At 34.9% G+C, this 23,905-nt stretch overlaps 1 protein-coding gene across 1 annotated transcript; it reads left to right on the top strand.

Moving 5' to 3' along the window:
- Positions 1 to 66: 66 nt before the first annotated feature.
- On the top strand, positions 67 to 646 carry LOC124366650 (probable E3 ubiquitin-protein ligase HERC1; the record flags this gene model as incomplete). The annotated part of the gene is made up of 2 exons (XM_046823251.1): positions 67 to 96; positions 467 to 646. Coding segments are annotated over exons 1-2 (210 nt in total), but the record flags the coding sequence as incomplete, so codon positions are not given.
- Between the last annotated feature and the right edge of the window lie 23,259 nt (positions 647 to 23,905).

Below are 23,905 nucleotides of genomic sequence, written 5' to 3'. Positions count from 1 at the left end.
CTCTGCTGGGGGTCTACGTGCGCAAAGTAGCTGCAGGCAGTCAATTCAGCTTGGCGCTTACGTCCAATGGACAGGTACATAGAGTTTCTAATCATGGTTAATTATTGTGTTATATAGTGTTCTCATAATGGTTTAAAATGTTTCAGCCATCTCTGCCTGCAAAATACTTTGAATTTACATCACTTGGTTTTAAATCTTATCATATTTTTAGTGTTTTTCTTGTCTGGATCTAATGTTTTGGACACTTATTCCTCTGGAAAGAAGTAATAAAATAGTTCATAAAATCTTTCTTTTTAATCTTTTGGAGATTGTCAATAGTATTAGCATAATTCTTGGAATTTCTCATAAAGATATAAATTACTTTGAAGGACGTTTTAATTTGACTCTGCAACACTGTGTACAGCTGAAAGTAATGTACAGGTGCTGGCGTGGGGCAGCAGTGCTTGTCTAGGCTGTGGTGGTCCAGACGCCACCCTCACTGACTCCGCGACTGATAGACGACCTGGCCGGTCTACGAGTGGTGGACATTTCCACAGGTGACTCACATTGCCTGGCTTTAACGCACGACTGTGAGGTGTTCGCTTGGGGAAACAACGCCATGGGGCAATGTGGCCAGGGCCACTCAACTAGTCCTGTGGTGCGACCCCCCGCAGAGTCCTAGGGCTGGACGGAGTCAAGATTCACCAGATCTCTGCAGGTACCTCACACTCGGTCGTGTGGACCTCACTGCCAACGGATAGGTAAGACACGTGGGTGACAACAGATGTGCACGGGTAGCTTAATCTAAATTGTCTGTTTTTTATAGCATTAGTCCAGTTTTGGACCAGTTACATCAAAATATTAAATTATTAGGAATTAACTGTTTACAGAAAAAGGTTTTTAATAAAGTATAAAAGTTAGGATTTTGTTGTGTACTGTTAATATTAATTTTAATTTATTCAATAGTGTTTTAGTTTCTGTGCATAATTTTACAATATATTATGACTTACTTGACGTCTTCATCTTTAACTAAAATAGTAATCAAATAGATTAAGATAAAAAATCTGTACATTTACTCTTATTGAATCTTTACACTAAGAACTAATTAACTTTGTGTTATCTAAAAAAAATGTTTAGTGATGACCTTATGACTTTATATTATGTCTATATATTATATCTGTGACAATTCTCTATGTGCACTATGTATCGACTGAGAATCTATTGTCTATTGATCAGTTTCTTTTCTTATGTTAAAATGTTAAAACATTTTCATATCTTTTTTAAAATACGCCAGTTTGTTTGATTAAACCCTATAGTTTTTTTTTGTTTAACTTAACGGTGTCAATACTTCTGCTGACTTCTTCTGTTAAGCCGTTGAAGAGTTGCATGCTGTATATAGTAGTCATGAACTTCTTGTCTTCCCTCAAATAGAACAACATTCTCCTTGAGTTGTCAGTTCAGTACATGCTGGCCTTGAACTGATAACGTCATGAGGTGTTTTAAAATAGACCTGCAACGCTCAATATTGTGTGATGGAATAAGTATACCCTGCATCTTCTTTAGAACAATGAGTAATCTCCTGTATGCTAACACAATGTCTCCCAAGGAGAACACCATATATGAGGTGGCTGTTAAAAAGTTCCAAATAGCATAATACACGTTTACTAAGTTTTATGTTTCACGTTCTAGATGGCTAGATACCAACTAGTGTGTGAAGGAGATTGCTATCCCTACTGTTATACCAGTGCTGTAAGCGAACCGTGGTTATTTTTGGAATAGACCTCATATTACTTAGAAGAATATATGAAGTCAGACCGAAGCAAACGGACTGACTGAACAAATTTGGCCACTGTATTCGAAGAGAGGAATTCTTTCAAATGATCCATGTGTATAAAAGTCCAAATGCTTATCATTGTATCTTTTCCAGTCACTGTATTTTACCATTCAATATGGGTTTTTATTTTATTTTTTTGTTCCAGATCAGTGATCACTTGGCATCGCCCGTTCTGTGTCGATCTGCAGGAAGCCTCGTTCTCCCTGATGCGTTCATTCCTAGAGAAATATTGCGACAGTTTCCAGTACGAAGACCCACCATCGCCTTTCTTAACCAGCAAGTAAGTGTCTCTTGACTTACTTACTCTCTTTATTTGAGTATTAAAAGCATCTTCTAAAACTTATTTCAATGTTAAAAAATTAAATTAAATTACTACACAAAATATTTTTACTAATGTGAAAAAAACAAGTGTAACCCAAAAGCACATTTTTTATGAGCAAGAATCTTCTGCCACTATTAAAATCTGTTCAAGTGCTTCATACTAATGTTCCTATATCCCAGACGCATAATGTCGAACTGGTTTGGCTTGCCAATTTAAGGGAAAATTGTATTATTATCCATCGTTTTGAAGCGTACAAAATCTGTCTTGTTATAGAAATATTAACATACATGAGTTTGACATGATAAAAACAGGACTATAGTATAGTCTTTAACTTTTATTTGTACTTACTCTAATTATCATGTAATTGTAAGTATATACAGAAATGTTACTAAAGCTATATATTTGTACATACAATTCTATTTAATAAATATTTTTTATTATTTGACTATTTTCAAATTGAGCAATAACTAAATTTGAATCCTACTGCTTGTAAAAAATACAGTACTATTAAGAAATAGCAATATTGTTCTTCATTTAACTTAAAATGGAAAATTTTTTTAGGTCTTCTAGGTGGCAACACAATGCAAGGAAATGTCAAAAAACAACTGCATAATTTTGTCTTTTCTATCTATTTGTCCCATCTTATAATATTTAATAGGCCTGTGACATTAATTAATCAATCAAATCTTTATTTACATGTGTTATGTATGAAGTACAAATTCTGTTTATGAGGACATTATCAGAATATGTGTTCCATGACAAGTTCTTGTCTGTTGTTAATTGCAAGACTTGGCGCCCACGGTCATACACATGACCACGGAACAGCAATGCATTGATTTATTAAGGGCTATAGTAGCATATTCTTATAGTAGGCCAAGTGCTGAGCTGTTTGTTATCGGGGTAGCTTTCTACTCTTGGATGTATTTGGGGAAATAATTTTTTAGCAGATTAAAAAGAACAGGCCCCAGGACAGAGCCCTGAGGTACTCCCAGAGTTATGGGCTGTGGGGTGGACCTACGTGTTTTCCAGTGAAGGTCTACTATTTGACATAGTCCAGTTAAAAACCAATCTTTTGCAAAGCTGCTTATTTCTTATTATTAAGATATTCTTACTTGTTAGTCAGCAGTTGATGCCCGGGCAGTCAATTTCCTCGCTAATGTCAAAGAAAACAGCAGATACAAATAGATTATTTTCTATTTTTTAGATAACGGTGTTTTAATGTTCTCAGTGTGTACACACTGCTTTTTGCTTGATGGGTGTTATGACATATTTTTCAGTAAATTCGATTTGAACAAATAAATGTACGGTGTAATTTCCAGCCCCATTTATTTTCATTCACGTAGAACTTTATTAGGCATCAAACAAGATATCAGTTACAAAGTATACAATTGATATTTATATGTTGTATACAGTTAAATTATTATATTTCATATCCAAAAGTATTCGTATTTTATAGGCCTTAAATGCTCAAGACAATACGAGCAGTTACCTATGTTGCTATTCACAGACATCAACTGACACTAATTGAGAGAAGCAACACATTCAATTGCAATTTATTACTAACAACTTCTAGTTATTTATTATTTAAAATTATTACTGCATGATTTTTTATGTGATCTAAATATTTCAGACACTTTATATTATATGTAGACAGTAGTATATTAATGTAATAAGTAAACCTACTTGTACACTTTTGCATTTAAATAACGTTATTATATTATGTGAGTAGAATTGTAGTTTTTTTTACTTGTAAAAATTATAAAACTAGAGTATTAAAAGATATAACCAACTAAATTCAGATAATATATTGTTTACATAATTATCTTGAGAAACAAATTCAGCAAAAATAGCTAAATTAATTTATGTAGTAAGTATTAAAAAGGTATAAAAAGAATTTCATTTGAGATTTAACTCTGTTTTAAATGTCATTGCAGAGAACACGAGCAATTTGTAAGACTTTGCCTGAAGCTGCTGTGTGCTCACCTATCCCTGGCCACTTCCGGCGCCAACGCCTCCCCAACAGTCCTTGGTGACCAGACGGCCGCCCTCAGGAACTTACTGTTCAGGTAAGTTACTACTTGTTGCGTGCCTGAGGCTGTTGTGTGCTCACTTATCCCTGATTGGTTCTGTGGTTCAGATTAAAAGACAGAAAGATAGAGTTTATGAGTCATCGCGATATGTCATTGCAATGTGGCATGTTATTGCTACAATAGTTTCACAGAAAGGACGTCTTAGAGAATGAGTTTATGAGTCATCGCAATGTGGCATGCTATTTTATATGTATTATTAAAGTGTATTATGTGAAATTCCTGTTATCTATTAAGTATTATGTATTAGACAAAAGGGGACTTTAGGGATGTAAATGTAGGAAGAAACTAAGAAAGTTATGTGATGGATACTACTTCTCTAATGTAAATATAAAACAATCCAATAACGTTAATTATTTTTTTATTAATTTTCTTAATTATCTCCATCAAAAAAGGAGATTTTATCTTGGTAAAACATTTTTACAGGGGTGAACACTCCCTCTATTTTAATATAACTATTATAGCTGATTTAACAATCAGGTATTATGTTTGGGAATTCCTAGGTTGGTTACTAAATATTTAATATAACTGAAAGACACCTGTACTTTATTAGTAAAATAATTTCCTTTACTAGCAGTATAGAGAATCAATTAAGTACAAATATAGGTCCCAAGTTATTAGGGATTTTATTCATGTTTAAAAAAACATTTAAAGGAAAAACAACCACCAAGGCAGTGGCAGTGATACAACAACAAACAAATTTTATGTAATTTTTTGTCAATTAATTACAAAAAATAGTGTATTTTTTCCTTCTTTTGCTACTAAATATACCATAAAACCTAACCTCGAAACTGTGTGTTCCAGATTGGTCGATGTCGCAACTCCAGCTAGTGTAGAGTCCGTGTGTGACCGAATATGTCTGGCTGTGGGTGCTCCGTTATTGTTGCCACCCCTCCAGGAGCGTCTGGCACTGCTACAAACGATGCTTGCCTCACACCTCCCACCTCTCCAAGGGACAGGTGAGTGTATGGCAACACGGAGATCCAAGCATAAGAGAGTTGCTGGATGGATTATTCTGATCCAGAAGTTTGAGTTGTCCCTCTAAGCTATTAACTAGTCATGTAGTAGAGAATGTTTGAACAAAATTTGTCACAAACCTTCCCTCCCCCCTCCTATCGGGACACTCAAATGGATCTTGATACATTATTGATGTCAATCAGTTATCCGATATAGGGATTTGCTGTTTCGTTTTGGATCTGTAGACACAATACTTGAGAATTTGAAGATCCTATCAAAAAAGAGAACAAATTCAAGAAGATAGACTTTTACCAGTGTAAGTAAGTTTACATGTGTTCTCCTGAAGTTTTTTAAAACATAAAAATATTCTAAGAAAAGAGATTTTTTTTGTTTGTCTGCCTTTAAATATAATGGAAATGTGAGAAATAGAAATGGAAAAAATTCCAAACTTAAACATTTTTTAACATCACCATAAAATTCAATGATCTGCACGAAAATTTTGAATGAGTAAACCTCTTTACAGTACGCGCGCTGAAGGTTCGGCTCCGAGTCAACCGAGCGGACTATGGCGGGGGGACGGGTGGATTGCCCGATATAACAACTGTTCTGCAGACATCCGCCCAATGTTTGGCCCGCTGCAGTCTGAATATTTATTGTCCCTGTTCTCAGGATTCTTTATACATCAGTGTTTCGTTATTCATTCATCTGTCATAAAATTAGTGTATAAACAATACACCCCAAAACATTTTCTATTCGAATATAATACAATGAAATTCAACATAATTTCATTAAAGTTTAAACTTTTAGTTTATCACAGATCACCACTATGGCCCTAAAGTGTTTTTTTTTTTTTTTTTTTTTTTTTCAGAAATAAACTATTGCAAAGTGATTCAATGTTAAACTTTCAAATGGTATTGCCGTGTTGCATTACGTGAATGGGCCATAAACTGTAGGGCAGCGGTGTCGGTGATACATTCCACTTCAGACTAAGTTACGGCTAACCTAAACTAATGTATCTGAAAAAAAGTTAAATCTAAAATTAACTTCAGTTCATTCAGAAAAACTTTCCCGCTGGTGAAAGTTTCCTGACCAAATAATAAAAAAAATCCTCACATACAAACGTTTTTGTATCACAATTTTGGCACAGTTAATTTTAAAATATATTTTATTGAAGAAAAGTAATAAAACATTGAACACTTAATACATCCATTAGCATTGGCATAAACAGGAAAATAGATCTGCGAAGTTTCAGAATTTTATTTGTAAGTCAGAATCAAGTTGGTCTAACCGTTAAGTTGATTGTCGAGCGAGAATTAAAACATTGCCGTCCGTGACGGATCATTGGAGAGTCAATGTTTTTATTTGGTTAGTAGGGCAACGACAGGGCCGAACCTTCAGCGCGCGGTACTGTACCATTCAATATTCTGATCACACTGCTTTCTTCATATCAAGTAACTGTAGTGTTTGCACATTTTAAGGTTCCCAGCTCTTCAGCAAACACCTGAATGGATAACCTACAGAAAGACCTTTAATCCTGCATTCGTTTAGAGACAATACTTTTACTTATCACACTTACTGAATGTTAACAAGTGATTCTTGTAAATTGTTTAAAACACTCGTTAATTGGAGTAAAGTTTAAAATTTAAGAATATACAAAATTGTACTCTATGGAATTTCCAAAGCCTACAAAATTTCATAGTTTTGTCATTGACCTTCTCAAATTATCCATATCAGTATTCCAAAGACCTCTGTCCTTTTCTTTTTGACCCCATACAGTACAAAAACAGATACTTATCTCATTACTGTTAATGTATTTTTCGCGCAGAATCTATCTGCATCAGAAATATTCATCTTTTCCAGGAGTATCTTCAGATGACACTGACTTGTAAACACCACAAAACCTTCCTGTCTTGATGCATGAGTTAAGAGGCAACAACAATCCTCTTAAAATAACGCTGCTGTAGTTACTCATCCTTAGCTCAGGGCGGAGCTTCATTTCCTGTTGATATATAGTTTTTATCCAGAAATTCTGATTACCTGGGGGGGGGGGTGGGGGGGGGGGGGGGTGGGGGGGGGGGGGGGTGGGGGGGGGGGGGGGTGGGGGGGGGGGGGGGTGGGGGGGGGGGGGGGTGGGGGGGAGCCATTTAAGCAGAAACATTTTTACATTTTTTTACAAGAGACCATCTTTGGCATTTACAAGCAGCTTATTAAATAATTTAGTACCAACATAGAAGTAGGAGTGCTGGGTTTTAGTAAGCCTGGCAAATTCTAAGTCAATAAGGGCTCAGTATCTAGTGGAGTGATCATAATTTGAGCTTCTAAGGTTAGGTGTGTCTAAATTTTCTTTAATATACATTAAACTTTGAAATATAAAAATGCAATTAATAAAAATATAAATTAATATTAATCTTAATCTTAGTATTTTGTCATACAACCAAATTGTGTGGTAGTATACGTGTTGGATCTAATTTATAATCATAAAATAAAAATAATTAGTAGAATATAACTATGAATATTAAAGAGTGAATATTTTGTTGCATTGTAACCATGTCTGCGTTCTCAGATATCGACTGGACGGACGCACAGTGCGGCGTGGACTGCGCAGCCCCTGCCTCGGCGTCGACCCGGCATGTCCACCACCATACAGCTGGGCACACCTCTTGCCATCCCATCACAGTTCGGTCACCTCCAGGGTCTCTCCATCCCCTGCCTGCGAGCCAGACTGCGGCTACTCCACAGCTTCTCTGACATGCTGTACACGTGCTGGCGTCTTCTGCCTCTCTGCTCCCAGGTGCGCTTCTCACTTTAGACTTATTGTGCTACTTTTTCATTAAATAAGGTCTCTGATGAAGTACAAAAACATTGCACTTTGGAAGAAAGCTTACCCCGAACAAGTCGGCTACAAATGTATTGAAAGATCATTACATTGTTCAACAACGATTTGATTGTATTATTTTGCTGACTGATATTTCTGACACATAAATTTATTGTCACTTAACATTACATAATTGTAGTAGATAAGATCTACAATGAAACAGGTGACTAGTCAATATAATTTAAAATATACTTATCCTAAAAAAATGTATAAACATAATTAATAATTCATTGATAAATAATTGATATTAATCACACAAACAGTGATCCAGTATGTTTGTGTATGTGTGTGTGTTAGCAGTTACCCGTGGCTTCGCACACATTTTCCTGTTGAAAACTCAGACAATATATTCATGTATTCTTTACCTATGACATGATAAACACTCCTGAGATAACCGATAGTCACTTAAAGCTATTCCAATCTCCTGATCCATTTTAGATTTAAGTTTAAAGAACAGTGTTTTGGGGTCCTGAAGTCGTAAAGTGAAAACAGTTTTTATAAGATTCGTATTCCCTCCAACATTCCATGATAATTTATTGAAGTTTCTTCAATGGCTTCAGTAACAATAAGAGTTAGCCTTTTTATCCCAATGACGAAAGTGTTTCGTCCAACTAAAAAGTTGCTGTGGTCAATATGAGTCTGTTCTGGTCGTTTAAATTCACTCCCGGTCTAATCTATTTACAGTTCCACAATTGATTTATGCTGTTGCACTAACCAAAACAATAGTCTCATAATGTTGGTTTCGGAATTCAACTTAAATTAAATTTTGGTGATTAAGTGATTTTTATATTTTTACCGATCAATAAATATATATACATATACTTCTAGTAAAAGGGCAGAAGAGTGTGTTATCCCCATTTGCTTTTCAATAACTACAGTAAAAATGTCAGACACAATGTTAAAGGAGCTAACCAGATTCGATTACTTTATGTGCAAACATTCACAGCTTTATTTAATGAGGTAGTATTTATAACAGCGTATAAATACCATTTCCATGGCATTAGATGGGTTATTGATCATTGGCGCAATCTAAATTTAAAATTAAATAACTTTGTATTTGCAATCTGCATTACACTACTGATTAAGCACTTTACAATAATTTAATATTTACTAAAATTTAAATGTAAACGCATGTTTCTACCTCTTTAATGAACTACGGCTGAAAGTGTTAACAGCTGAAAGTATCAGTTCACTTTGTATTACGTGTCGTAGCGCCATCTGCTGGATCCAATATTAAAAACATCAACAAAAATTTATAAATAAAAAATTAATTAAATAAACTATTTAAATCGGACCAAATCATGAATCTAAACCATTCTCGAATCCCCTTCAACACACACACAAAATTTCATCCAGTCATTTAGGAGGAGTTCAGTCACATACACACGAACACAAGAAATATATATAAAGATAACATTAAATTCTAATGGTACAGGTACAGGTTATAATTTTATTCATATTAAAATTAAATAAAGCTAGCTGTAGCTATTCTTATCCTAAAATAAAATAATTTACAAAACATAAAACACATTTAAAAATAATCAGTGATAAAATAAATACAGTGGAATTAATATATACACATTAAAAAGTGTTGAAATGGTTGGAGGGTAATTTATTCAATGAAGGTTGCATCAATTAGAAAATCATTTTCTGAATAATATTCTTTCTCTATTAAGATATTTTTAAATTTTATAGAGAACTTTTCTGGAGGCATGAAGGATAGAGATATTGGAATTTTCTTGTAAAATTTTAGCCCTTTGTAATAATAATTATCACTATCGGTGTAACAATTCCTAAACATCAATGAGTCTCTTTAACCCTTAGCGAGCCACAAATAAATAATCAAAACTACTCCTAAGAGCCATACACCTTAAAAATAAAAAAATTCCCACAAATCAAAACCAATTTGTTTTTATAATTCTTATAACATAAGAGGTAAAAAAAACGACAAAATATTTTTTTTCACTCTTTATTGTTAATTTACAGCCAAAAAATGGTAAAATCATAATTTCACTGAAAAAATTTTATTTTGACATTCTGACATCACGTAATAATACATAAACTACACTGTACATTGATTAACATCAAAATTGAAAAGATAAATACGCGGTTCGAAAATGGTAGGGGGCGAATAAACACTTCCCACGGAAGGCTACAGGCAAACTGAGCGCTCGTCAGTAGACGTCGTTGGCTCTGCGGGATACTATGAACATCCGGCCACCCGCCATTTTGCAGCTCGAACAAGAGCCGTGACCTTCAAAATAGACACAAACGGTTGTCCCTTGTTTAAATAAACCTTGTTTAACAGTTTTTACTAAGTTTGTTACCTAAAAATGCTTTTAAATAATATTTTTTTTTTAATTGACTTTGCGTCAGTGGACGTCGTTGGCTTTTAGCGCTGGTTTAGGCATGACGTCTAGTAACGTCATTGGGCTCGGTAAGGGTTAATTGTTTAAATACATACTAGGAAAATTGTACATATTAGGTTAGTGATATTTTATTTGTTTTTCACCAGTTGCAAACTTTATTGCTGAAAATGTTCAAATCTAATACTGTTATTAGATAATATTAGCAAAAATTTGCATGTCAAAATACAATTATTGCTCTTCTGAATCCCTTAACAGCTTTTGTCGAGTAAGTTCGTCACTGACTTATAACTAAAAAAGGACCGCTGATGAATTAATTCATCGTGCAACATTCAATGGATGGTGATTCGATTAGCAGGGAAACAATGAAGTTTTGTCACTAGATGAGATGGATATGGTGATTGACTTAGTTTGTTCCAAGATACATTTGCCAAGAATCCTGTTAACAGTACAGAGATATATAGTTTCATGCACGGCTCCTTGCTTCAAAGTTTCCCTTACTGATAAAACTTCTAAAACTGGTATTCCTAAATGAGTGTGTGTAAATATGTGTAAAAAATGTATATATTATGTGACAAAGTGTGTACCACGATTTTCATTCATTTACCTATGTCAAATTTAACAACAAAAAACTGTCAAAAAGTGCTTCATTGTTTGTTTTTTTATATTTTTAATAAGCCATTAAGACGTTAATAAGATTATGAAGCTTTAAATAAATTCAAGTTGTTTTTTTAATTATTCTATTTATTTTTACACTTTAGGTTGATATTTTATCCTCAATTTTAGTGTAGAATTGTCCATTCCTAGAATACTGTACATATTTTTTTTAACTTCCAGAGGGTTTATATTTTATATATTTTATTTTTTCTGATACTGCTCATTAAAAATGTTCTATTCAAGTTTTTAAGAATTCTTCAGATAGAGACATTGGAACAATTTCATCTGTCGTGATGGGGAGTTGATCGTTAAAATATTATGTGAACAATGCATTTTTACTAAAATTGATGTAAGAACTCAAAATCATATTTAACCATTATGATAGTTTTAAGTATTTTTTGTTCATTTTGTTGTAAAATTATGTATATAATATTTTATAATTTGTAAAGGCAATTGTTGGCTAGACTCATCCACTACTATTATAATATATATATATATATATATATATATATATATATATATATATATATAATATAATACATGAAAGACAGCTTTTATATGATGTGTATTTGGCTAATGTGACTAGTGCTTAATTTCTTAGTTTTTACAAGTTCCAAACCTAATCTGAAAGTAGAAACAGTGTTAAAGCATTTCAGCTGAGTATCAATTTTCAAAATATATATAAGTTCTTAATTAATATTTTTTTAACCAATGTATTATTTATAAAAAAGTCTACTTACTTATTTGCAGACCAAAGTCACATGGTATTGCGTGGTTGTCACATTTAGTAAATACTCAATAAACATAAACTTTTAACAGTAAAGGAACAATTAATTATAAAGTATTATAAAGTATTATTTTGACTATATATATACGGCTGTAATTTGAATCTCAAAGTAAGAATGAAAAATGTTTTATTTCATATTTTTGATCAAAGTGGTGTATGACAGGAAGTGAAAGTTCTGACATTGACTATTTAGTGTCTTCCTGATACAATATCAGATGTAGTATAAGTGAGCCTGATTGATCATGAAAAGTACTGTATGAGGAATTGGAACAGCTCTTATCACCAATTGAATCGTCTGAATACAATCTGGCCATTAATATAGTGGACTACAGATGATTGCTGACATCACGCCAGTTTGACTGGCCATAGTCTGCTAGTGTTTGTAAACATTGCTGAGTCTGGCCATTTATATGGTGGACTACAAATGATTTTTACTTTGACTTTTACTGATCAATCTTTCAATCACCACTGACACTTTTACATTTTACTTTTTTTTAAACCTACTATTGCATAAAATACTTTCTTGTAAAATACTTCTTTATAAAAAAAAAAAAAAAAAAAAAAAAAAAAAAAATCAATATTTTTTCTGTTGGATTATTTAATGTTCTTGTTCAATTGATATTTGGTCTGAATAAATAATAATAATAATAATGACCTCAAAGTATCAAGTAGGTGACCTTGTTATTGCTAAGCTAAGGGGTCATCCGTCTTGGCCAGCAATCATTGATGGGATAGAAAATAAAGGGAAATCTCAAATATATAATGTAGTATTCTATGGATCAAAGGAACGAGGAAAGTGTAGATATAGTGAACTGAGTAGCTATATTGAGCACAAAAATAAACTTCTAAGTGTTAAGAAAATGAGTGAGGACCTCAAAATAGCAATAAATGAAATTGAAGAAGAATTTAAAAGTAAAAACAAAATAAAACCCTCAAGGAAATCCCAAAATAACACTTTTAACAGTTTTAATATGTCTAAAATAAGTAATGTGGAGGAAATCCCATCAACCCCTTTGATGAAAAAATGTACTCCTACCTCATTTCAAGATGTAACCAAGAGTGATGCAGGTGTCAATACTACACAGGACATAGATTTAAATTATCAATTGCAAGCACTAACAGATAGATGTATCAGCTTGGAAAAAAGTTTAATTGAAGAGCGCAGTCAGTTGGGAAAAACAAATTTATTGGAAGAAAGAGTTAATCCTGGAACGAACAACTGTGATTTGCCAAATAATGTTACATCAGACTTTCAAAAACAAATACTTTTACAGGAGTTGAAACAGTGCTAAAAGTGAAATTTTAAATCTTAACAGTGTAATTATTTGTTTACAAAATGATTACAAAGGGCTAGAGGGTGAAATCCAAGACCTCAGAAACAAAACTAAAGGTTATATGCACTGTCTTCCTTCATTAAAGGTATGTACCAACACTAATACATGGATGACACCATCAAAAATTGGACCTCATAAAACCAAATCCACATCCTTGTCAGCTGACTCATTTAAAAACTGACTTCTCATACTGGCTGATAGTCACGGAAAAAATCTAGGTCACTTGGTTGAGCAAAGATCTTCAGTGAATGCATTCTCTTGTGTTCGGCCAGGAGCAAGATTTGGTGGCGTGGTGGAGGATTTCATGGATCTGAGTAAAGACTTAACAAAAGAAGACAGTGTTCTTATCATAGCTGGAACAAACAATATGGAGGCTATGGGCACAGAACGTTTCCTGAATGAGGTTCAGGAGTTTCTAACAAAATCAAATAACTTAAACCTGATTCTTGCGACACTGCCAATGAGGCACGACCAGCCTAATTTAAATTTAGATTTAAAAATTTCCAAAATTAATAGGGAAATTGAAGTTATTGCTGCCAAGAACAACTGTCTTGTTCTTCCGCTTCATCATCTACCTCGCCACCTCTTTACTAATCACGGCTTACACCTGAACAAGAGAGGAAAATTAAGAGTAGCCGAAATGATAGTTAAAATCATTACCACAACTAGCAGAAAAAGTCAATCTACCTTAAACTCTACTTGCTCACCTTTATTACCAAAAACAAGTGGAATAACTGTTGTGGAATCTGACATGAGGGTTGTTTTTGGGGAAGTCACGGACACTAAATCCACTGCATTTGCTCACACCATATCATCAGACTTTCAAGACCCAAAACATATGTCTGCTGGAGTGGCTGTGGCTTTTAGGAAGAAATTTGGACGTCCGCAAATTTCTGACCTCATATACAACAATTTGGCCAGGCAAAATCCTATAAATGGACCTACTATTTACAGCTTAGTAACGAAAAGCAGATACTTTGGCAAGCCCACGTTGGCTGACTATGATGCGGCTTTTGATCAACTTCAAAACGATTTCAAATCCAGTGGGTTATCTACTCTGATCTGCTCTGCAATGGGGTGTGTCCGTGAACTTATTGAACCACAACATTTCATTACAAATATCATAAAATTTCACAAAGTAACTGGGGCCAATGTGAAAATTATCACGTACGATCAACAGCCAAGAAGAAGTCTATGGAGGGGACTTGCGCATGATAAATTCGTGGAGACCCTGAAGAGCCTAATTGCATCTCAGTTACCAGCTGGTGATTCATGGGAGCGGGTGCTGATGACGGGCACTAACACATCTACTCCCTGTCCTGTCAGCCCCATCGTCTGTGAACCAACATCTCTACAGTCTTCATACCAGTGTCCAAGTGTCCTGTGCAGTGTTGAAAGTCAGTCCAGTGTAAATGAGTGTGTAATAGAAGTAGAAGAATGTAGTGTAGATAATATTGTCCAACTTAATCATTCAAGTATGTCTCTGCCATTAACCATAGGTAAGCAGGATATTTAATCCAATCAAAAGTAGTAAGCCTGCAATACAGGGACTGCCATCGGCAAATACGACTGAGGACATGACACTATATTTTTTATTTTTAAACATCCAAGGGCTTAACAACAAAAATTTAATCTTAGAATCTTTTTTAACAACTAACAATATAAACGTAATTGGTTTATCTGAGCACTGGCTTAAAGAAGAAGAAATTTTCTCAGTTCTGCCTGATGGTTATCTTTGTAAAAGCGCATACTGTAGAACTGACCATATTAGAGGCGGTTCTCTAATTTTTACACATGCAAATTTTAATGTAAGAAAATGTGACGTAAAGCAATTTTGTTCTGAGTTGGATTTGGAGGTGGCTGCTATCTTTATCGATAATCTGAAATTGATTGTTGTAAATGTTTATCACTCTCCATCAGGTAACCCACATATCTTTCTTGATTCTTTTGAGGAATTACTGCAATTCTTTATAAAATGGTCTAATTACACAACTGTGATTGGGGGTGATTTTAATTGTAATTTTGATGTAACTAAGGGTAGTAATTTTTCTAAGCAATTTCTTAATCTTTTGCGACAGTATAACTTTTATCACCTAAATAGTCAGCCTACCCGAGGAAATAACTGTTTAGACAATATTCTTGTAAATTCCCATAAAAATAATAATCTTAGTTGTAGTATTTTTAATTTTCCGTTTTCAGACCACTGTGGTCTTACACTTAAAATGAATATCAATCCTAATCAATCTAACGTATCGTGTAGTATGCCTCTTTTTAAAATTATCTTGCCAAAACAAAAAATATGCGAGTTAGCAGACAGATTGGGGTGCTATTATTGGAATAATATTATGAGCCCTAATGTTTTTGACGCTCAGAATGTCTGTTCCATAATTTTAAATATATTAACAAATAACATTAACTATCTCTCTAAACCAGTAAAAGTAAATACCAATAATTATAAAAAAAGTAATAACCTTTGGTTCAATAATGAATTAGCTGTCATGAAAAATAGATTAATTTTCTTAGACAGTTTAGTAAAAAATAACATCAGGAATTCCCATGCAATCAAACAGACATACAATGACTTAAAGCACCATTACAGAAAAAGCATTAAAGAAGCCAAAATTAAATATAACACAAGTGTCATAGAAGGGAGTAGTAACAAGTGTAGAACAGCATGGAATATTATTAAAAGCAATAATAGTGATAGCAATGTAAGTCTTAAAAATTCATTAATATGCCCCGATACTTTTAATAATTGTTTCCTTAATTCGGTTGAGACCATTAAAAACAGCATAGGCTTTCCTCCTACTAGCTCTGAGCAGTTGCTTGCATCCACTGGTATACCTGTCCCGAATGTACAATTCACATGGAATACTATAACACCACTCGATGTAATTGAAGCAACTAAGCGTTTAAAAAACTCTGATTGTAATGATGTATACCTAATGTCTAATAATTTGTTAAAGAAAATCATTTATAACCTATCAATACCGTTATCCTACTGCTTTAACCTTTGTCTCTCAGAAGGAATATTTCCTAATGAATTAAAAATTTCAAGGATTAGTCCAGTGTTTAAAAAAGGATCAAAGGAAAAACCAGAGAGCTACAGGCCAATTTCAGTTATTCCTGTAATATCCAAAGTATTTGAACTTTTAGTTTTTGATCAGTTAAGTAGTTATTTTGAAAAAAACAATCTTTTAAGTCTTTCTCAGTTTGGTTTTAGAAAAGGTAAGTCCACAGTAGATGCCATAGATAAGCTGGTGCATGAAGTGCTACTAGCGTTTGAAAGTAAGGGTTTTGCTCGGGCTACTCTTTGTGACTTGAGCAAAGCCTTTGACTGTGTGAATCACTCAGAATTATTGTTCAAATTGAAATACTATGGAGTTCTTAATTTGCAGATGGAATTTTTTAGATCATACCTTTTTGAGCGTAAGCAGAAGGTTTTAGTAAATGGCGATTGGTCAAAGGAGGTTTCAGTTAAATATGGTGTCCCTCAGGGATCGGTTTTAGGTCCTTTGCTCTTTTTAATTTCTATTAATGACCTACCAGCTTTTATAAATTGTAAAACAATCCTGTATGCAGACGATACAACATTTGTTAACATCAATTCAAATATCGATACTCTTAATGTCTTGGCACAAAGTGCTTTAGATAGGGCATCGGGTTGGTTTAAGGCAAACGGTTTTCTTTTGAATGAAGAAAAAACCCAAAACATAATTTTTACTTTAAGACCTTTTGATATTAATATTAATACCAATTTTGATCAATTTTCTAATCAAGTAAAGTTTTTGGGAGTACAAATTGATAAAAATCTATCTTGGGGACCTCACATTGATTATATTAGCTCAAAATTGTCTAGGGTTATCTTCTTAATGAAAAGGCTTACTAGCCGTATTGAACAAAATTATATTAGATCCGCGTATTTTTCTTACTTTCAGTCAATTCTTAGGTACGGTTTAATATTTTACGGAAACTGCAGCAGGATAAATGAAATATTAATTTTGCAAAAAAAAAGTTATCAGAATCATTTGTGGTGCCAATTTTTTAGAACATTGTAGACCATTATTTATTAAGTCAAAAATTCAAACTATTATTAATTTGTTTGTGTATGACTTGGTTTTGTATACCTTTCGCAACCCTAGTACTATAAAGTATGCCAGTCACAATTATAATACGAGGAGTAAGGCAAGTAGGCTTACTACAATTAATTTCTGTAGGCTAGATAAATCAGTTAATAGTCACCAGGTTTTATCATTGAAAATTTATAATAAGTTGTCTCAGTTAGTAAATAAATATTCAAGAAATGTTTTTTGTAATAGGCTCTATAGTTGGCTTCTAGCCAATCCTTTTTATTCAATTGAAGAATTTTTTGCTGTACCTTGTATTGGTTTTTAACCAAAAATACTTTATGTAATTTTTTATTTTGTAATAGTTTATGATAATAGTTTATGGTAAATTAGTTTATATACACTAACATTTTGATTAGTAAACTAAGTTTGACTTGGCTACTGGCTGTACTTTGACTTTGTCGATGAATGTAAAAATTTTGTATGGCAATAAAATATTATTATTATTATATATTATATATATATATATATATGATAAATAAATATTTGTAACAAAACAAAGTTATTATTCAGTGCTCTTATCTTGTGTTATGTTGGTAGCACTGTGATTGGGCTGCGGTAGAACCGTACAGTTGGCTGGCATGTCCTCGACTGCGACCACTGCTAGCACCACGGGTGTATACGCTCCCACTGGTTCGAGCATTAGGGCGCACCATGGTGCAAGGTCGCAACTACGGACCCCAGGTCACCGTACGTCGGCTGGCAAAGCATCGTGCCACCAAACCTATCTTCACGCAGGTTGCCCGCCAAGTCGTCAAGATGCGCCCGGCTGACCTACGACTGCCATCTAGAGCTTGGAAGGTAACCAAAACAAATTTCTACACTATATAATGCATTTCTTTGTAGTAGTTCTGGAAACAACTTAGTCTGGTTAGGAACCAAGTCATCCCTTACATTTTTCTTTTTTTACGTGAAACTGTCTTTCTAACTGGTCTTCTAGTCCTAGCCCAGTATTTCTCCTTCAGGAGTGCTCAATATATGGAGCACCTACATTTATTCCATTCCATAAGTATAATCGTTGTTGGAAGTTGTTTCTTGTTTAGAACTTTTGTATTCCTTCTAGAAGACTCTCTTGGTCCTGATAGAATTCTCTCCATTTTTTCTATCGGTTTACGGGTGTGGTCTACCCCTGATTTTTTTTTCATTCATCAGCACCCCAGTTAAATCCGGTATGTTTCCCATTTGTACAACCTAGGGGAAGAAGCATCCAGTTTGTTTTGAACAACGTCGTCATCGACTTTTTTGGATTTCTTCTGATAGATATGATCTCAGGATTATAGGAGTCAAGTCTGTGACAGTGTCAGGTTTTAGATGATACACTAAGCAGAAGGTATGGAACTAAATTCAACGTTTGCAAATAATTTTATATTTATATTTATTTACACAGCTTAAGTGTCAAAAAGGACCTAATGGCCCTAACTCCACCGTCAAAATAAAGAGTGCATTCATTCGTTATTTATATGCCGACTGATTAAATACTCTGTCAGAAATATGAATTAGATTAAATTCTGAAAGTAATGAAAACATAGGAAGTAAAATGGGTGATATGGCAACACTGTACCAAATGATGACTTTTTTTATCTAAGCTCTACATTATTGACTGACAGGTGAAACTGGTCGGAGAAGGGGCTGACGATGCTGGAGGGGTGTTTGATGACACGATGACCGAGATGTGCGAAGAGCTTATCTGCGGCACAGTGCCTCTTCTCATTCCGACTCCTAACGCCACCAACGAAACCGGCTACAACCAGGACAAGTTTCTGGTCAACCCCTCGTTGTCTCTAGCTCGCCCGCAACACCTCGTCTGGTTCCAATTCCTCGGTAAGCGCTTTCATTTTACTCGGAAACCCGATTTCCGTAATAACCGATAGCATGGGATTGTCTTAATTTTCTAGAATTCTTGTCTCAGCTCGTATGGACATGTCAGTAACAAGTATAAGATTAACCAGTGCTTGTTATACAGGGATACTATTTGGAGTGGCGATACGCACCAAGAAGCCGTTAGCACTGAATCTCTCACCTCTGGTGTGGAAGTTGCTGGTGCAAGAACCGGTGACTGTCACTGACCTCGAGGAGAACGACTCTCTCTACGCACAGAGTCTCCGAGCCATCCGGGACATCCACCTGGCAGGCATCACCGAGGCCAACTTCCATGAAGTAAGCAGTACCAGAATATATGTGGCCTGATGAGTTTTAAATCACAGAGCTTAGTCATTTTAAACAGTTTGACTGCAAGAGGTTCATGAAATTGATTTTAGAAACCAGCCACGTAGTTGATTTGATTATCATAACGGTTTGTCTGAACATTGCCACGGGCCAATATAATCGGCTTTTTTAAGCAATTATTTACCGGAACTAGAAATTTTAAATATTGAAATTGTATTTTTATCTTAAGCACATTTTATTCCTCTATACATATTATTTGTCAACTAATATTTTTACACAGCCTATTATAGTATTTTGTTGTTGCTAATTTTTGCTTTATTACTCTACATAAATAGTGAGCGTTAATGAACATTTTTACACTAGTCTTTTGGGTAACTATTATTGCAACAAGATATTCGCTGAATAAATAATTTAGTAAACAAACTGAGTGCAATCCTATGACATTTTAACACAAGACATAGTAATATATGTAGCTAACCCAGCAGGGATCACATCTGGCTGGTTTATACCTTCCAGTTGAACCCACCGATGTCACTTAAATCTGGGCAATCTTATGGATGCCCAGGAGTGACACATCACTAACAGCAAATGTTGAGATTCTGGAGTTCATGAGCAATTCGATAGGTCTAGTCTACTGTGGGAGATGACTGTTGGAGTTGGTGGGGTTTGTTCCCTAACCTTAGAGGTTCTTGCTAGCCTCAACAAGGGTGTGCCACCCCCGCCTACTTTGACTGTAGAGGCTGGTTTCAGATCTGGCCTCCCCTTCTTCCAGGGAGACATGACTTTGAGATGTAGTGCCCTAATTCTTTTTCATGGATCTTGATAGGAGGCGGCCCCTACTCCCTAACCTTGCCCATCCTGAATATCCTGTCACTCCGGAAGCAGCACAAAGGTTCTTACAGGACTAAGTGCAATTTATAAGCTTCTTGTCCTTAGAGGGAAATAAAAAAATCATTTGTAGCTAGAGACGGAACTTTGCATGCAACATGTGGTGTGGCGTACTCCCACTGTAATAGTCAAATAAGTAAACTTACCCTAATGTGGAAAATTCTCCATATGTTTCTATTGTTGGCAATAAAAATGTTTGGTTTGTTACAGTTCATCCCTGTGGAGTGTTTCGAAGGTACAAGCTGGACGGGACAGTCAGTTCCGATCGTGCCAGGAGGACGCAGCATCCCTCTCTCCTTCCACAGTCGCCATCAGTATGTGGACCAGGCCATTAACTTCCGTCTGCATGAGATGGACCTCCAGGTAAGATTGATGTGGGATACAGTTTCCTATATTATCGGAGGATATATTATTTACGTGGGCTATCCAGAAAGTAACAGACGTTTTTGAATCTTTGTGTCAAAACACTCTGGTGTTCAATAAGTATCTAGCTGTAGTCGTGGGCAGTCTGTATCTCTTTTATTTTTCTCACTGTGATTAATTAAAATGTGTGCTTTAATTGAAAATCTCGTCACTTGTGAAGTATGTTCTGTGGTAAGGTTTTTGTTGGCAAAAAACCAAAAACCAATTGAAACCTATCGCCAAGTATGTGAAGTTTATGGAAATGAAATAATGAGTGAAAGCAGAATAAGGCAGTGGTGTACTGACGGCTGCACCAGTGTTCATGACGATAGTCGTAGCGGCCTAGTGACTAAAGATTTTATGTTGAAAGTCAATCACAAGTTCTTAAAAAATCGTTGTTTCACCATGACTTAACTCTCGGATCATTTCCCTTCACGAAATGTACTTCATGAAATTGTTGTAGGGAAGCTTGGATACCACAGATTTTATGTCAGGTGGGTTACAAAAATCCTTATGAAAGATCATAATAAACAAAGACTTGCTGCATCGTCAACTTTCCTTGATGAATACGACAAACATGGTAACGAGCCCAGATCTGGCACCAAGTGACTACCACCTCTTTCCAGCGATGAAGACCTTGCTCACAACGCAGCGCTTCGATATTGACGCTGAACTTTACGCTGGCATTAATCATTGGTTAAGATCTCAGGTAGCAGATTTCTACAAAGCTGAAATCAAAAAAGTTGTGTCACGCTGTGATAAATGTCTTGGGGGATAAATTTGAACAGGGATTATGTTGAAAAATAGCCTAAGAGTGTAGCTTTTAAGTTTATATAATAAAATGTTCCTATTTCAGTTGGTTAATTTTTTATTTCAAAACATTTGTTACTTTCTGGTTAGCCCTCGGAATCTGTATTACACCTTACACTATAGCTGTGTCCTACAGCTTTCAAAGACAAGGGATGGATCCGTGTCCTTGGAGAGGTTTCTAGCCACCCATGGAGGAAAGGAGAGAGTTGTTGCCTTCTTCCAGCCAAAGTAGTCCAGACTGCCACTCCATAAAGAATTTAAAATTCAGAAGAAAAACTGCTCTGTGTTTATCATGATTCCTGCCACTATCATACATCCTTGCCAAATACCACCCTCATGTTTGTGTAGAGGTATATCCCTCCTGCTCATCCATTAGGTACCTCAGATGAGAGTGCACCGCACCCACTCCACATGACATTGACACACCCTACAGTTAGATGTGTATTGCAGGTAGCAGCGATAAGAGAGGGCATGTCTTGGCTGGTGCCTGTGCCTCTGTTGTCACTTGTGACCGCTGCGTACTTGGAACAACTCGTCTGTGGCGTCGCACACATCTCTATCTCACAGCTGCGCAAGATCGCCAGGTGACAATGCGTTCTAAACTAATCACCAGACATTAGCCGTAACCAAGTTTTCTCATAACATGATCCTGTTTTAGTTAAATACATTTTTTAGGTACTCATTGGGGGTACACGGAAAAACATTGTAAAAACATCATAATTTTTCTGTGCAGAATTGCAAAGCCTACATACTTTGCTCGATATACTTAGACATTTACTGTAAAAAGAGATTACAGTTTTTTGTCATTATTATTGAAAAATTCAACAGCATATAAAAAGTTAGGAAATTAATTGTCCTCGTGCACGTGTTAATAAGCAAGCTGAGTTTTACTTGACTTTCTTTAACACCCTAAATAATTTACATATAAGGGTGCAGCTAAAAACCTTACGCATCTTCAAGAAATGTAGATTAAGATCTTTTTTCCTACTCCAAAAATGAATGAAAACAAAAATATTTTTGTGCCAAAAACCTTTGTAAATTAAATAAAAGTTAAATTTTATACAGGAATAATTAAAATATCTGCACGTGACAGATGATTTCACAAAGTAAAGTTTCATTTGGCCAATTTTTTATATTAATTGGTATTTATATTAATACTTTAGTAATTAAAAAGCCAATTAGGCTAATCAAAACACCTTTGTTTAACCTTACCTGTTTTCAATTCATGTCACTGGTTCAGGTCCAATTAGTTTATACTAGTAAAGCTCTAATGAATGCGTAGTCTCCGAATACAATTACAGTCTTTTAGTTTACTTATCTTTAAAAGTGTTTGAGTGAATATTAAGTTTTGTTTCCATTAGCTTTATAATAGTTTTTACCCTTCCAACATTTTAAATTGAGCAAAAATCATACATTTGGAGTGTGAAACCAAATGGCCAATTATTATACTTGACAAGTGATGCTAAAATTGTGTCCTTTGTTCCTTTTAACTTTGAGGAAAATTGTAGCTCATTAAAACAAAAGAAGCATAATAAGCATAAAAATAAAAATCTCAATTCAGCAGGAATGTTGAATTCAGCTTAAAAACTTAGTATCTTACCATTCATTTTAGAAAATGTGTATAGTATATATCTACTGACACCACTCTCATATCTGACAGATATCGAGACCTGGATGAGAACAACACTTTAGTCCAATGGCTGTGGACTGTTCTCGAGGGTTTCTCGGACTCTGAGCGAGTTCTCTTCATGAGATTCGTGTCGGGACGATCCAGACTACCAGCCAACTTGGCTGACCTCTCGCAACGATTCCAGGTATCGTTTCACTTTTTATCTCGTCAAACACGTAACATATCTGGCATAATACCATAAGAATTTGGTATAGCTTAAGAAACAAAACAATCGGTATCCAATTTTACTATAACCTACAATAAATTAAATACATCATACCAGTGGTAACGAATCATACGCATCTGAGAGTTTGCTGTAATGGCGACTCTGATAGGCCACAATATATTTCTCCAGTCACAAGTATGGGGACGGGGCAAAAAATTAAGTCCATTTGTTCTCTAACTTTAACTTCTAAGGCCATCAGGGTGTATTTCTCATTGTCTATTTTTATAAAACAAATGTATTGAAGCTCATTTGCTCATTGGCCTTATTCTGCATGATTCCATGGTCACAGGTCAGATTAAGGTTATGACTAGGTTATACCACAGGTACACTCTTGAGATCAATGTCAAGTGTCATGACATTGTAGCTTCAATAATTTGTAGCTTCAGAAGAAGCTACAAAAGAAAACAGAAATCTACCTG

Source organism: Homalodisca vitripennis, chromosome 7 (assembly GCF_021130785.1).
Source record: "Homalodisca vitripennis isolate AUS2020 chromosome 7, UT_GWSS_2.1, whole genome shotgun sequence".
Classification (NCBI taxonomy): Eukaryota; Metazoa; Arthropoda; class Insecta; order Hemiptera; family Cicadellidae; genus Homalodisca; species Homalodisca vitripennis.
The sequence above is the reverse complement of the archived record's forward strand: the minus strand, read 5'-3'. Positions and strand labels throughout refer to the sequence as shown.